This window comes from Mauremys mutica, chromosome 3, assembly GCF_020497125.1.
Source record: "Mauremys mutica isolate MM-2020 ecotype Southern chromosome 3, ASM2049712v1, whole genome shotgun sequence".
NCBI classification, from domain to species: domain Eukaryota; kingdom Metazoa; phylum Chordata; order Testudines; family Geoemydidae; genus Mauremys; species Mauremys mutica.
The window spans coordinates 63,227,841-63,240,005 of record NC_059074.1 but is presented as its reverse complement, the minus strand read 5'-3'; the positions used below and the strand labels follow the sequence as shown (position 1 = coordinate 63,240,005).

At 41.1% G+C, this 12,165-nt stretch overlaps 1 protein-coding gene across 2 annotated transcripts in view; it reads right to left on the bottom strand.

Moving 5' to 3' along the window:
- The window catches only part of TTK (TTK protein kinase), a 128,737-nt gene that overhangs the window by 39,272 nt on the left and 77,300 nt on the right, over nucleotides 1–12,165 (bottom strand). For both annotated transcript variants that reach the window (XM_045011898.1, XM_045011899.1), the window contains 4 exons: nucleotides 10,119–10,297; nucleotides 9,781–9,920; nucleotides 5,635–5,761; nucleotides 3,414–3,506 (listed from right to left, as the gene is read on the bottom strand). In XM_045011898.1, the coding sequence (XP_044867833.1) occupies nucleotides 3,414–3,506; nucleotides 5,635–5,761; nucleotides 9,781–9,920; nucleotides 10,119–10,297 (539 nt within the window). The remainder of the gene's footprint in view (nucleotides 1–3,413; nucleotides 3,507–5,634; nucleotides 5,762–9,780; nucleotides 9,921–10,118; nucleotides 10,298–12,165) is intronic.

The window sequence follows — 12,165 nt, the reverse complement described above, 5'->3', positions numbered from 1 at the left end:
GCAGAGATCATTAATAGGGAGGTCAACTCTAAATGGTATCACAGAGTGCAGAATGTCCAACAGCTTGTGTGGGGATTCTTTGACCTCCTCGGGGGTATCTGCAGAAAGTCTGCCACCTGCTTAACGAGGTCCTGGAACTGCTGAAAATCATCAAACATTACTGGTGGAGGAAGAGGCATCAGGGTCTCATTCGGCAAAGAAGATGAGATTGTGGTTTGAGGAATGGCTTCTGTGTCTACCCTGGTCTCCTGTCCCTCGAGAGGAGAAGCTTGGATCGCTTTATTATCCTGATGGGATAGGCTCGGGGCCCTAGAAAATGGCGGATGATAAGCTGGCCAGGGATCCCAATATGGCCAGAGATCCACACGGGGGAGGGAGTGGTATCCAGGGTTGCTCCCATCAGAAGTCATGAGGCCCCAGAACATCTTCTCTACCCTTTCAGGAAAGAGAGTTAGCGTAAGGGTGCCTCTGAGAAGCCTGCAATGAAATGGAAGAAGTGGAGGGAAGTTCATAGTCACCATTCTCTTCTTCTAATGGAGGAGCTCCCACAGAAAAGGGAGGCGATGGTACTGGGGTTGTAAAAGGAACTGGAGACCAAAGGTTCTTAATACTGAAAGGTGCTTGGTAACTGCCAGCAGCAGACACATTGGTTCAGCAGTCACTGTTAAGTCTTTTTGGTACCTAAAATCCTGGGGTACATTCAGTATGTTGCTGCAGCACTGATAGATGTTGCAGTACCAATGGGATAATGGCATTGAGCGGGGCTGTGGTACTGGGTGTTCATCCTTTTCTGACTGTACCAGAGGCCTAGGGTGCTTTGTAGATGGCACTGAAGAGGCTGGAGGCATACACAGTACCATGACGGAGACTAAAGGCAGGTGCAATGGTACCGGTCATCTGTGCTTGGTGACACCCCAGACAACAGCACCAGATTCTTCTCAGAGCCCTGTTTACCTTTAGCACTGTGGTGTTTTCTCACCTCACCTGCACCAAAGGAGCCTCTTGCCACTATCGTACCAAGCCTTGAGGAAGGCCTCTCCAAGATTATACATCTGTCCAGAGACAGAGGTCTTTTTGAGGGAGAATCCCTGGAAGGGGAACTAGAGCTCCTCTTCTTAGAGGATCTGGAGGAGAACTCTGAGGATTTCTCCTTTCTAGGAGAATGTGGCACTGGCTAGCGACAGCAACCCAGTTCAGTGCCACTATCCCACTTGGTACCGCAACGTATATTGGTGCTGCAGCATCATTCGGTATCACAACACCTATTGGTATCACATGACTTTACATATGTGATAAATGAAGGAGGGAGTAGCCCCCATTTATGAACACCCAACCAGCCAGTTAGCTGTAAAATCCCTCTTGATGTCTGTTCTCTGCTTTCTTTACCTGTAAAGGGTTAACAAGCCCACAGGTAAAAGAAAAGGAGTGGGCACCTGACCAAAAGAGCCAGTGGGAAGGCTAGAACTTTTAAACTTGAGAAAGAAACTTTCCCTTTGTCTGTTGTTCTCTGGGGTGCAGGGACATGGAGCAGTAATGCTGTAACTAGCTTTAAACAAGGTATGATTATAGATTATCAATTCATACCTCGAACCTACTTATCCAGAGCCTCAGATATGTAAGTAAAATTAGGGAATGTCTAAAAAGAGGTGATATGGGTTATTTCTTTTATTTTGGCTTGTGGATCTCCTCTGTGCTAACCCCAGATGCTTTTGTTTGCTTGTAACTTTTAAGCTGACTCCCCAAGAAAGCTATTTTGGGTGCTTGATTTTTGGAATTGCTCTTTTAAAAACTCGCAAAAGCCTAAGTTCCAGATGTATTTTTTTCCCTTTTTGTTTTTAATAAAATTTACCTTTTTAAGAACAGGATTGGATTTTTGGTGTTTTAAGAGGTTTGTGCATGTTCAATTAGCCGATAGAAAACAAAGGAAATTAGCTGTGGCTTTCTCAGCTCTTCCCGGAAGGGGGGGAGGGGAGGAGGGTGAAAGGGCTTGAGGGTACCCCCACAGAGAAGATTTCCCACATGCTCCTTCCTCGATTGAAAGGGGTTTTTTTGCATTTGGGTGGTGGCAGCGTTTACCAAGCCAAGGTCAGAGAAAAGTTGTAACCTTGGGAGTTTAATACAAGCCTGGAATGGCACATATTCATTTTTAGCATCCTTGCAGACCCCTACCTTCTGCACTCGGAGTGACAGAGCGGGGATTCAGCCTTGACAACATCTCAGAGAGATGTAACAGTTATTGTTAAACCAGAGTTTCCATTGCTGGCAGATGGAAGGATGTTAGAAACTCCCGGAGACAGATGTCTTAGAAAGGTAAAAACTGATATCACTGGTATGTCTAAGGAGCCTTTGAAAATTGAACTCCTAAAAACTAGATAAACATTTATACATGATAAAGCTGGGGGGGCAGGGGGAAAGGAATCCTATTTTTAAATGTTTGTTGACTCTTGCCTAAAATTTTCAGAGGCACTTAAGGGAGTTAGGTGCCCAACTCCCACTGACTATATAGTCATTATTTGTTCAGAGCTTTGTCACATTCACTACACAGTAAAAAAGGATGCACCTCTTCTATTTCTATCTGTTTCTTTTTCTTCCCCATCCTCCTCTCTCCATTTCCTTTCCCCTTTCCTGTCTCAGAGAATCTCCTGTCTTCTTTTCTCCACATTTCTTTCCCTCTAGCATCTCCCAGGTTTCAACCCAACGTGCTTCACTCCCACCTACTATTCCTATTTCATCCACTAAAGTGACCAGTGATTAAAGTCACTAATGTTCACATTAACAAGTCATCACTGGGCTTGAAAACTGATACTGCAATTAGATTAATAGGGGCCATGGATGTTCACACCTGTCACTGTTTCAGGCTGTCTGCAGACTCAGACAGACATTATTACAGTGATTAAATTCTGGTCACATTTGGAATGTTCCCTGCAGCTATGAGGGCTAGAAACTAAGCCTTCACTAAGGCTTTGGCTACACTTGCACTTTAAAGTGCTGCTGCGGCAGCGCTTTTAAGCGCTAAGTGTAGTCAAAGCGCCAGCGCTGGGAGAGAGCTCTCCCAGCGCTGTCCGTACTCCACCTCCCTGTGGGGAATAACATACAGCGCTAGGAGCCGCGCTCCCAGCGCTGGGGCTTTGACCACACTGGCGCTTTGCAGCGCCGCAATTTGCAGCGCTGGAGAGGGTGTGTTTTCACACCCTGCTGCAGCGCTGCAAATTTGCAAGTGTAGCCAAGGCCTTAGTAAAAAAGATTCTGAAGAATCTGAATGTGTTATGCAGGTCACCTAATACATCATCCAGGTTGGCTCTAGCAAATGACCTATCTGTCTGACACCCATGATCTACATATTTGAACAGAAGTAGTCAGATTACAAATAATGGGCTCCATTAGTCTTAAGGGTTAAAAAAAAAATCTCCTACCTTACTTGAGCCACCGCTACCTATTTGTTTTAATATGGTGTACACTCTTCCCTTAATGGCCAGGCATTCATTTGAAGGTATAGAAGCTGAAACCTGCATACAGAAAAATTAAAATGAAAATAGCTATTTGTGCAGGTGCTGTGATACTTGCTAGAAGCTTGCTCATTAAATACTGTAAACATTCCAACTGCACTGCAAACATTCCAGGCCCTAAACAGTACTGTGGGGGGGAAAAACCAAGCTAATTTAATTAATCAGTGTTTATACATCAGGGGACAAAACTAAGATTTCATGGGCAATCTTACTTCTGGCATTTCGTAAGATGGTACTTGACGAGACAGCTTTAAGAACAGTTGTAATTATTTTTTTGATAGCTACAACCATGTTATACACACACCTTCTTGACCAGATCAGAGATGTGTCATTGAGCCATTCTAAAATTTGCCTTTGGATTACAAAAATATGCACTAGTTTAAAAAAAAAATCAAGTTGTATTTAATTTAAAGAGGAAATAGTATGGCATTTGTTTTATGAAAACAAATATGTGCATCAGTTTGAATTTCAGCCATTGGTAGATTTCAGATCTAGATACGCGAATTTAGCCATTATCAGAATTGGCAGACGACTGTTGTTAGACAGATCAATATTTTCGGACAGCAACATATACTTAAGAGATAACACTTATTCCCCGAATGGAGATTTTGAAATCTTGATGAAGATTATCACAATATTGCTAAGTAACAATACAATTACAAAAATCTTTGTGGCTTTCCCTATCAAAGCACTTAATTCAGGGCTTGAAAAATCCACCCAACACTTAATATCTTGAGGACTGAAATATATCTTTATGTAATGATACTTCCTATGTATCCAAAGCCAACCTTTGCATTTAAAGAATAGAACAATATTGTACTGTGTTCAGTTTATATTTTGCCAATTCACTTTTGTTCAGTAAGTTTAAAAAAGCTTACTATGTTCATTATTTCTGTATACTTTCTTTCCTTTCTTGGCTTCATTCCATTTTTACTTTAATATAATAGATCATTGTGCATCTTTTCCTGCAATGTTTTTGGAGTCCTAAAGTTTCCTTTTTCCTCCTTCCACTCCATTATACTCCTCCTTTCTCTCTTTGTATTGTGCGCTTCACATCCATCTCTCATTTTTTGTCTCTCCCTCTCCCCCACTTCTCTTTTCTAACTTATCCCATCAATTTCCCCCCTTCCCCTTGCACAGAGTTTGAAAAAAGAGGAAAAAATTCTTGAGAACCTAATAGCCAGAGGATTAAAATTAAGAAGATGGGCCCCTCTGCCCAGGGGTATCGCCCTAGTGAGAAGTCCAGCCTACTCTCCAGCCCCGTAAGTAGTGGGATTCCTACCAGGATCCTGTCCCTGGGTTCTTAGTTACTCCATTTTTCAGATAGTCACCTGCTAACATATTTCTGAAAATGACCCCTCAAATCACACTGGCTACTAGCAGGGAGGAGGACCATAATCTCTTTATTTCCCTTTTCCCTCTGCCTTCCTAAGCTTGCTGGATGCTATGAAGGTAGAAGTTTCTGCCTTCTACCCTTCTGCTAGCCTCTTTTTGGATCCTTCTCGGCAGTGAATAGCTCCAGTACTTCCCAAACCCGAGCAGAGTGAAACACACCTTATTCTTGCCAGTTTTGTCTCTGTCCAAAGGGGTCTAAAACAACAGCAGGAAAAATCGACAATAGATAGTTTTATTTTAATTCAGTTGCATGTTGCAGCAGAGAGATACAGGAGCGAGCTGTTGGCAAACTCGTGAAGACATCACTGCACTTGCATTAATTTACATTTGGAAGACTACTTTCACAACTGTAAAGGATTAAATGCCATGCCACCTTTAAAATGAAGTTTAGATTTCACAGATATTGACTGAATTCTCCCAAGAAATCTTTTTTTATATGGCTTAAGGGATTTTTCAAGCCCTGACCTAATATAGTTAACATAAATTTCAGTGAAATGACAGAGGTAGAAACAGTTATTCTTTTCTGATTACGGCAATATGAACTCTACCATATTCCTGCTCCAGGTAGGTGATCTACAGCAGCCTTAGACATAAATGTAAAGGTGAACTAAATCTATACAAAACACACACCCACTTCTACCTTATATAATCAAGAGAAATATGGGGCTGAAAAATCTTGGAAAGAGGTAAAATATTTTTTAAATGCAAGGAGATACAATTCAGGTTACATTACCTGTAAGCCAATTTGGCTTTGAAATGGAGTTGCTGGTGTATGTGGCTGGAAATATGGAACCTGATTATATGGAGTGGACACTTGACACGCTGGTGGGAAGTCATTCTTTACAACTGGAGTTCTGAAACTGTGGGAAATATCTGTCATCATCAAATAGAGGTTTGTACCTAATCAGTATTACTACAAAAATATAATAATAAATAATAATACTACCACCACCTAGCTATTTATAATGTTTTTTCATAAGTAGACTCAAAGTACTTTAGAAGAAGAGGTATCATTCACATTTTATAGATGGGGAAACTGAGGTACAGGTCAAGTGACTTGCCCACAATAATCCAGCAACAGAACTGGGAATAAGAACCCAGGTCTCCTAATTCCTAGTCCAATGCTAGGTCACAATGCCTAGTATGAAAGTAGGTCTATTACAAGTTGAAATCTGTAGTACTTCCTAAAATCATGACAGTTTATCCAGTCTGTCACTGAATGCCTTTGTCACTACTTTATTCATGCTCCTATTCATTAGTACAGTTTACTATACATAGGCTCTCAAACTTGAGATGAAAAAGTACCTCTCAAATGTGAAGTATCTTTAAGTAAACATAAATAATATTTAATCTTCAGAAATATTTCATAAATGTTAACTGATTGATCAAAAGACCTCTCTGAGGTATTATCCTCCTGCCCAAAAAAACTGAACTGGGAAATGAACATACAAAATAGTTAGAAAACCTAACCATGTTCAGAGGCAGTCTGTGTGTCAGAACTATACCTGGAATTCTTTAGTTTCAAGCTTGCAATCTTTTATTCAAATTTACACATTTTAGGATGAAGACACTGGTCAAGATGTAAAACATAAAAATGTGAAGAAATGAGTGCCTAAAGTTGGGCACCAAGGTCCATATTATGGTACCTATGTATAGACTTAGCAGGTTTTTAAAAGTCTTGGTCACTCTGTGTATATTGATATATCCAGACTGTACAATAAGATAGCCAAACTGAAGACTGTACAGTGAGCCTTAATTCTGGCATTTCCTAACTTTTGAGTGTTTCATTCTGCAATCTTAATGTTATTCTAATTAATAACATTAAGATTGCAGAATGAAACACTCAAAAGTTAGGAAGGCTCACTGTACAGTCTTCAGTTTGGCTATGTTATGCATATATGTTATGATTCAGTCTTTAATTATATCCTGACATACTATTTTTTCCACTGGACCCTTGCCTCATTCAGTGCAAAGAATTGTGCTAACTGAACATGTAGTCAGACAGTATTTCTTTTAATCGTCATCATTCAGTGCGGACCCATTCATCACTTACTGCAAGCCATCCAAATTCTTCACTGAATACAGAATTATTCATTTCCTTATGAGTTTTCCTGTGGTGCTTTCACTAAAGTATCCAAGTGCTCCACAAACATCAATGAATCTTCATAACATCCCAGTAAGGTATATTATCCCCGCTTTACAGATAGGGAACTGATCATCTCTGTGTAAGACCAAAACTGGGAAAAGTGTCCATTAATTTTAGATGACCAACTTGACACAGCTTGGACTGCGTTTTTTTGTTGTTTCTTTGTTTAAAATTACATAGAGGTTTGGTTTTTTTAATAGTACTTAGTATGTTTAAAAGCACAGCTCCTTTTGACTACAATGCTCAGCCCTTCTGAAAATTCAGCACCAAGAAAATGAGGAAGACAACTAGTGGCCAACAGTGAAAAGTCTGGTTTAAATGACTTGCCCAGCATCACACACAAACCTGGTGGGAGAAGTGAAAATGGAATCCAGGATGGCATTCAACTACCTCACCCATGAGACAACCCACTCTCTTCCTGAAGTCCTCTACTTCATTCATATCTTTCAACTTCCACAACAAACAAGACAGGGGTGTTATAAAAAGCCTCATTCACTACACAATTCGGATCCCTTCCCAGAGCACAGTCCATGAGTATGGAATCATATAATTAAAGAGTGTCAATGTATTTTCCCAAGGTGCCTAATTAAAGGTTGCATGGGCGACCTTTAATTCTGACATTTCCTTACCTTTGAGAGCTTAACTTTTCACTTGTGTGTTCTTTTAGCACTTTTCTGCACACAAAATGCTGCAGCAGCGCAGCTGCACCACTGTAGCACTTCAGTGAAGACATTACTTACGCCAACGGATATCTCCCTGTGGCATAGGTACTCCACCTACTCAACAGGCAATAGCTAGGTTGATGGGAGAATTCTCCTGTTGACCTAGTGCTGTCTACACCGGGGGTTAGGTCAGCTTAAAGGCATTGCTCATAGGGTGTGGATTTTTCACAACCAAACAACATAGTTATACCAACCTAATTCCCTAGTGTAGATCAGACCTCCGTGTAGTTTTTTGTTTTAAGTTTCTGAAAAAATTCTATCAAGTGGAATCATATTGATTCACGCATGGGCTCATCATCTGAGCTGGCACAACACAGAATCCACAGCAAAGATCTCTAACACTTGAACTAACAGTAATTGGTAGCAGTAATAGGCTGTTTGCTTCTATGTGGACCAGTTATTAGAGGAATGAGAGACACTTTGCCAGTGGGTTTCACACTTATATGCTTAACTGCAGAGGAATGCCAAGACTCAGAAATCCTGGGATCTAGTCCACATTCTGGATGGCAGAGTGCTCTAGTCATCATAAACCCTTCTGCCCTTGTTCTCCCATGGCTACTTTCTCTCTCCTCCTATCTCCCACTCCAGCTCCTACCACTTCCTTCCCAATACATTAACACACTCTTCAAAGGTACCATTCCAGAAAGGAAACTCAAGTTCAACTGCTCCAGAATCTACAATACTGGTTTCTCAAATTTATGCAGATTAATTGTTCAAGTCAATATGGGTCTTTTAATCAATTCCAAAATTAGGGATTCAAAGATAAAGTGTCCTTTATTAGTGACTAGATATCAACGTTTAGTGTTTGTAACAAAGACCATTGTTTAGATTTAGTACTGAAGTCCTGATTTTAGAACTTGAAGTCAACAAATTCCTTATATTCTAAAATCATTCTGATTTCTTAGAGTGATGTGCTGTTCCTGATATCATGCATAAAGATGCATAGAAATCTTTTCTAGCCTCTTTTACTCCTGGGGGAATTCTGCACCACTGCGCACATGCAGAACTCATGTGCGGCACAGACATTCTGCCCGAGAAGTGCTGCACTTCTGCCTTTCACCTACCAGAGGCTGCTGTGGTGCCAGAACAGCCAGCAGGCAGCTGCATTCAAACAGCACCTTCCCCATGGAGCCAGGTTAGGACAGACAGAAAGGAGCACATGAGACTGCTGGGGGCCACAGACTGGGGTTCAGAAGAGCTACTGGGGCAGGACAGACTGGGGTGCAGGCTCAGGAACTAGAGGGGTGACAGCATTGAGCCAGGGGCTGAATGGGAGGGGTGCCAGAGGGCCACAGGAAGATGGGCAGCAGGGTCACATGAGGATGGTGGAAGGGGGCTGAAGGACACATGGGGAAAGGAGCTGCAAGACATACAGGAAAAGGGGCAGATGTGCCTAACTGAATGGGAGATCCTGGCTGAATCCAAGCATCTGCATGAGGGAGGCTTCCCAACTCCCTAACAATCCCCCCGGCTCCCTCAAAAAACAACCCCTATTCCATACTTCTCCCACCCATAGACAACAACCCTCCAGTTTCACTCCCAGGTTCCTTCCCCCTCTCCCGCAGCTCCTCCATTACCCCAACTCCCCAAAGCCTTTTCACTGCTTCTGAGGGATGGGAAATACATTTCTGTAGTGTAGTTTAAATGAATTACTCAAAGTTCTGTATTAATATGCCTAGTAAGGAATCTGCCAGATAAAACAGCTACCCAATTCTTTTTTTTTTTCTGTCCATATTGTTACAGATATACTTGCTGATTGGTAATGTATTTCAAAATACCTAAATAACTGAAACTAGCATGATTATATTGTGTTATTTTGACAAATAAAATATGCAGAATTTTAAAATATTGTGCATAGAATTTTTTATTTTTTGGAGCAGAATTACCCCAGGAGTAGCATCTAAACTTTAGGTTTGCAATTTAGAGGCCCTAAACTAAGTTATCTTAATAAAAGTATTACAAAGTTACTGTGGTAAGTCCATTTAAACACACACACACTAAGAGACCTTACCAGGCCATATAATCACTCAGAGTGTTGTTGCTTGGTGTTCCACAAAAATACACTGGATCTTTTCTTTTAGCAGCAGCTTCTACTGGCGACGATCTTTTTGAAATGGGAAGGATAGGCTGTTCAAAACTTGATCGCTTACCCTAACAACGGTAAAGTAGGCTGTTAGTTCAGAAATTCTCACATAGAGTAAGAGCACATTAGTCTCAATTTAGTGAACGTGAGCTTTTATGGAGCACTGTAGATTTCTGCATCCATAGCAATACGTAAGAAAACAAGAGAAAGTGACTAGACAAAACCACCACATTTTACATTCCTATATAAGAAAAGAATGAAGTCACCTCTGTGTAGCTCTTGTGTGTCACTTCTGGAATCTCCCATTTCTTTGCAGATGTAACACAATTTAGTTTTAACTGCTCCACTTGTTTTCTGTAACTTCCAAGAGAACTGGGCTGTTCCTCGTGACTTTCCAGATACCTCAATTCTGGTATCCTTTGCTCCTGACGCGGCACATTTGTTTCTGAAATAAGTCATTTTTTCTTCTATTATTAAAGGAGACAGATGTTAAATAAACCAAATTATGTGCATCTCATTTTCTGGGTGCTGAATTTGACCTAGAGGTCTGATTTGCAGAAGGGGTGAGTGCTCACATTGGCAAATAAAGTTAGTAGGACCTGTGTTTTGATCAGATAAAGTGCTCTATAATGGCAAGTTTTCTAAAAAATCAGATCCTAAGCACATTGGGCACCCAAAATTAGTGGACATTTTCAACTTTAGTGTTTGTGCTTCAATTCCCCATTAGTAAAAGGAGGATAATACCCCCTTATCTCACAGGGGTGTGCTGAAACCAAGTGTTTCTGAAGTATTCAGATACTATAGCGATGAGGGACATATTAAAAACCCATGCAGAAGTTCATAATTCTGTCTTCAGAGCAGGGTTTGAATAGTGTACAGTAAATAAAGCATGGGGCCACCCACAGAATAATGGAGAAAACAAAATATTGACTCGTTCATTGAGTGTCATGCATTCTGCACCCTGAATGAAGCAAGGGGACCCTATCAAAAAACTATGTATGATTAAGCCTACATTTTAGTCACGGGTATTTTTAGTAAAAGTCACGGACAGCTCACAGGCAGTAAATAAATATTCACGGCCCATGACTTGTACTATATACTCCTGACTAAATCTTGGGGAGGGAGGTGGCCCGAGGGTGCCGCAGGTGCTCGGAGGGGGGACAGCCTGGAACCCCTGCTAGTGCTGGGGGAAGATGGGGGTTGGAGGGGCTGGCAGGCTCCCTACCCAGCTCCACGCCTCTCCGGAAGCAGTGACATCCCTCAGCTCCTTGGTGGAGGCCTCCCCCTAGGAGCTGAGAGATGTCACCACTTCTGGGGAGCGCCACCCCTGAGGTAAGTGCCACCCAGAGCCCTCACCCCCTCCCACGCCCCACCCCCCAGTCCTGAGCCCCCCACCCAAACTCCTGCTACTGTTGGGGGGGGGGGGAGGGGAAACTTCCCCAGCAGTGGCCAGTGCAGCTGGTCACTGTAGAAGTCACATAGGTCACGGAATCCAGGACTTCTGTTACCTATTCGAAGCCTTATGTATGATTGTGTAATTAAAGATTGTATGATAAATGCATATGAATATGGGGGCCATATTATAGTTGCACAGACATCCTCAATTCAGGCATTTCTTAAATTGTGAATGACTGATTTTGCAATCTTAATATTCTTTTCATGTATGTATTATATAAATAACTAATGTTAAAAATTTTTTACCTTTTGACGGTTTCTGCAACTAACTCTAATCAGCCTTTGAGTATATAAACTAATCTCACTTATTTTCAGATAATAGAAGTGGGTGAGTTGTGCAGTTTAAAAATGTTTTACTGAGTATGAACTACTTTTTATAATAGATTTTTACTACAGACAGCGGGTGTTTTCATGACTGATCAAATTCTGCTATTGGAAATAATCAGAAGCTAGCAAGAGGATTATTAAGCACTTTGTTAAAAATTGGGTGCGCATTTTCTACCCAATGAAAAAAGTAAATAGGAGCAAAAGAGGTGGTTGAAAGTATCCTTTTAAAATATTAGGTTTTTTCAAAGGTGCTCTTCATTGTTAGACCTTGATAATTTAGTTTCCCAGAAATTGTCTCCTTTAAACACTATAAAAAGAACAAGTAAAAAGAAGGTGGTTTAAGTCACAAGTTCTCTATCGCCGAGTTTTACGTAAGTGTAGGGTAATATCTTGTCAACTGCTTGGAGTCTTCAAGTAGAACTTTAGAATATTTCCAGGATTTATCAAAAATATTACAATTATCTATAATAAATTAGCAAAAGTTTTAAACTATATGAAATAGTGCAGACAGGAATCTAGGGCACTCAGCTG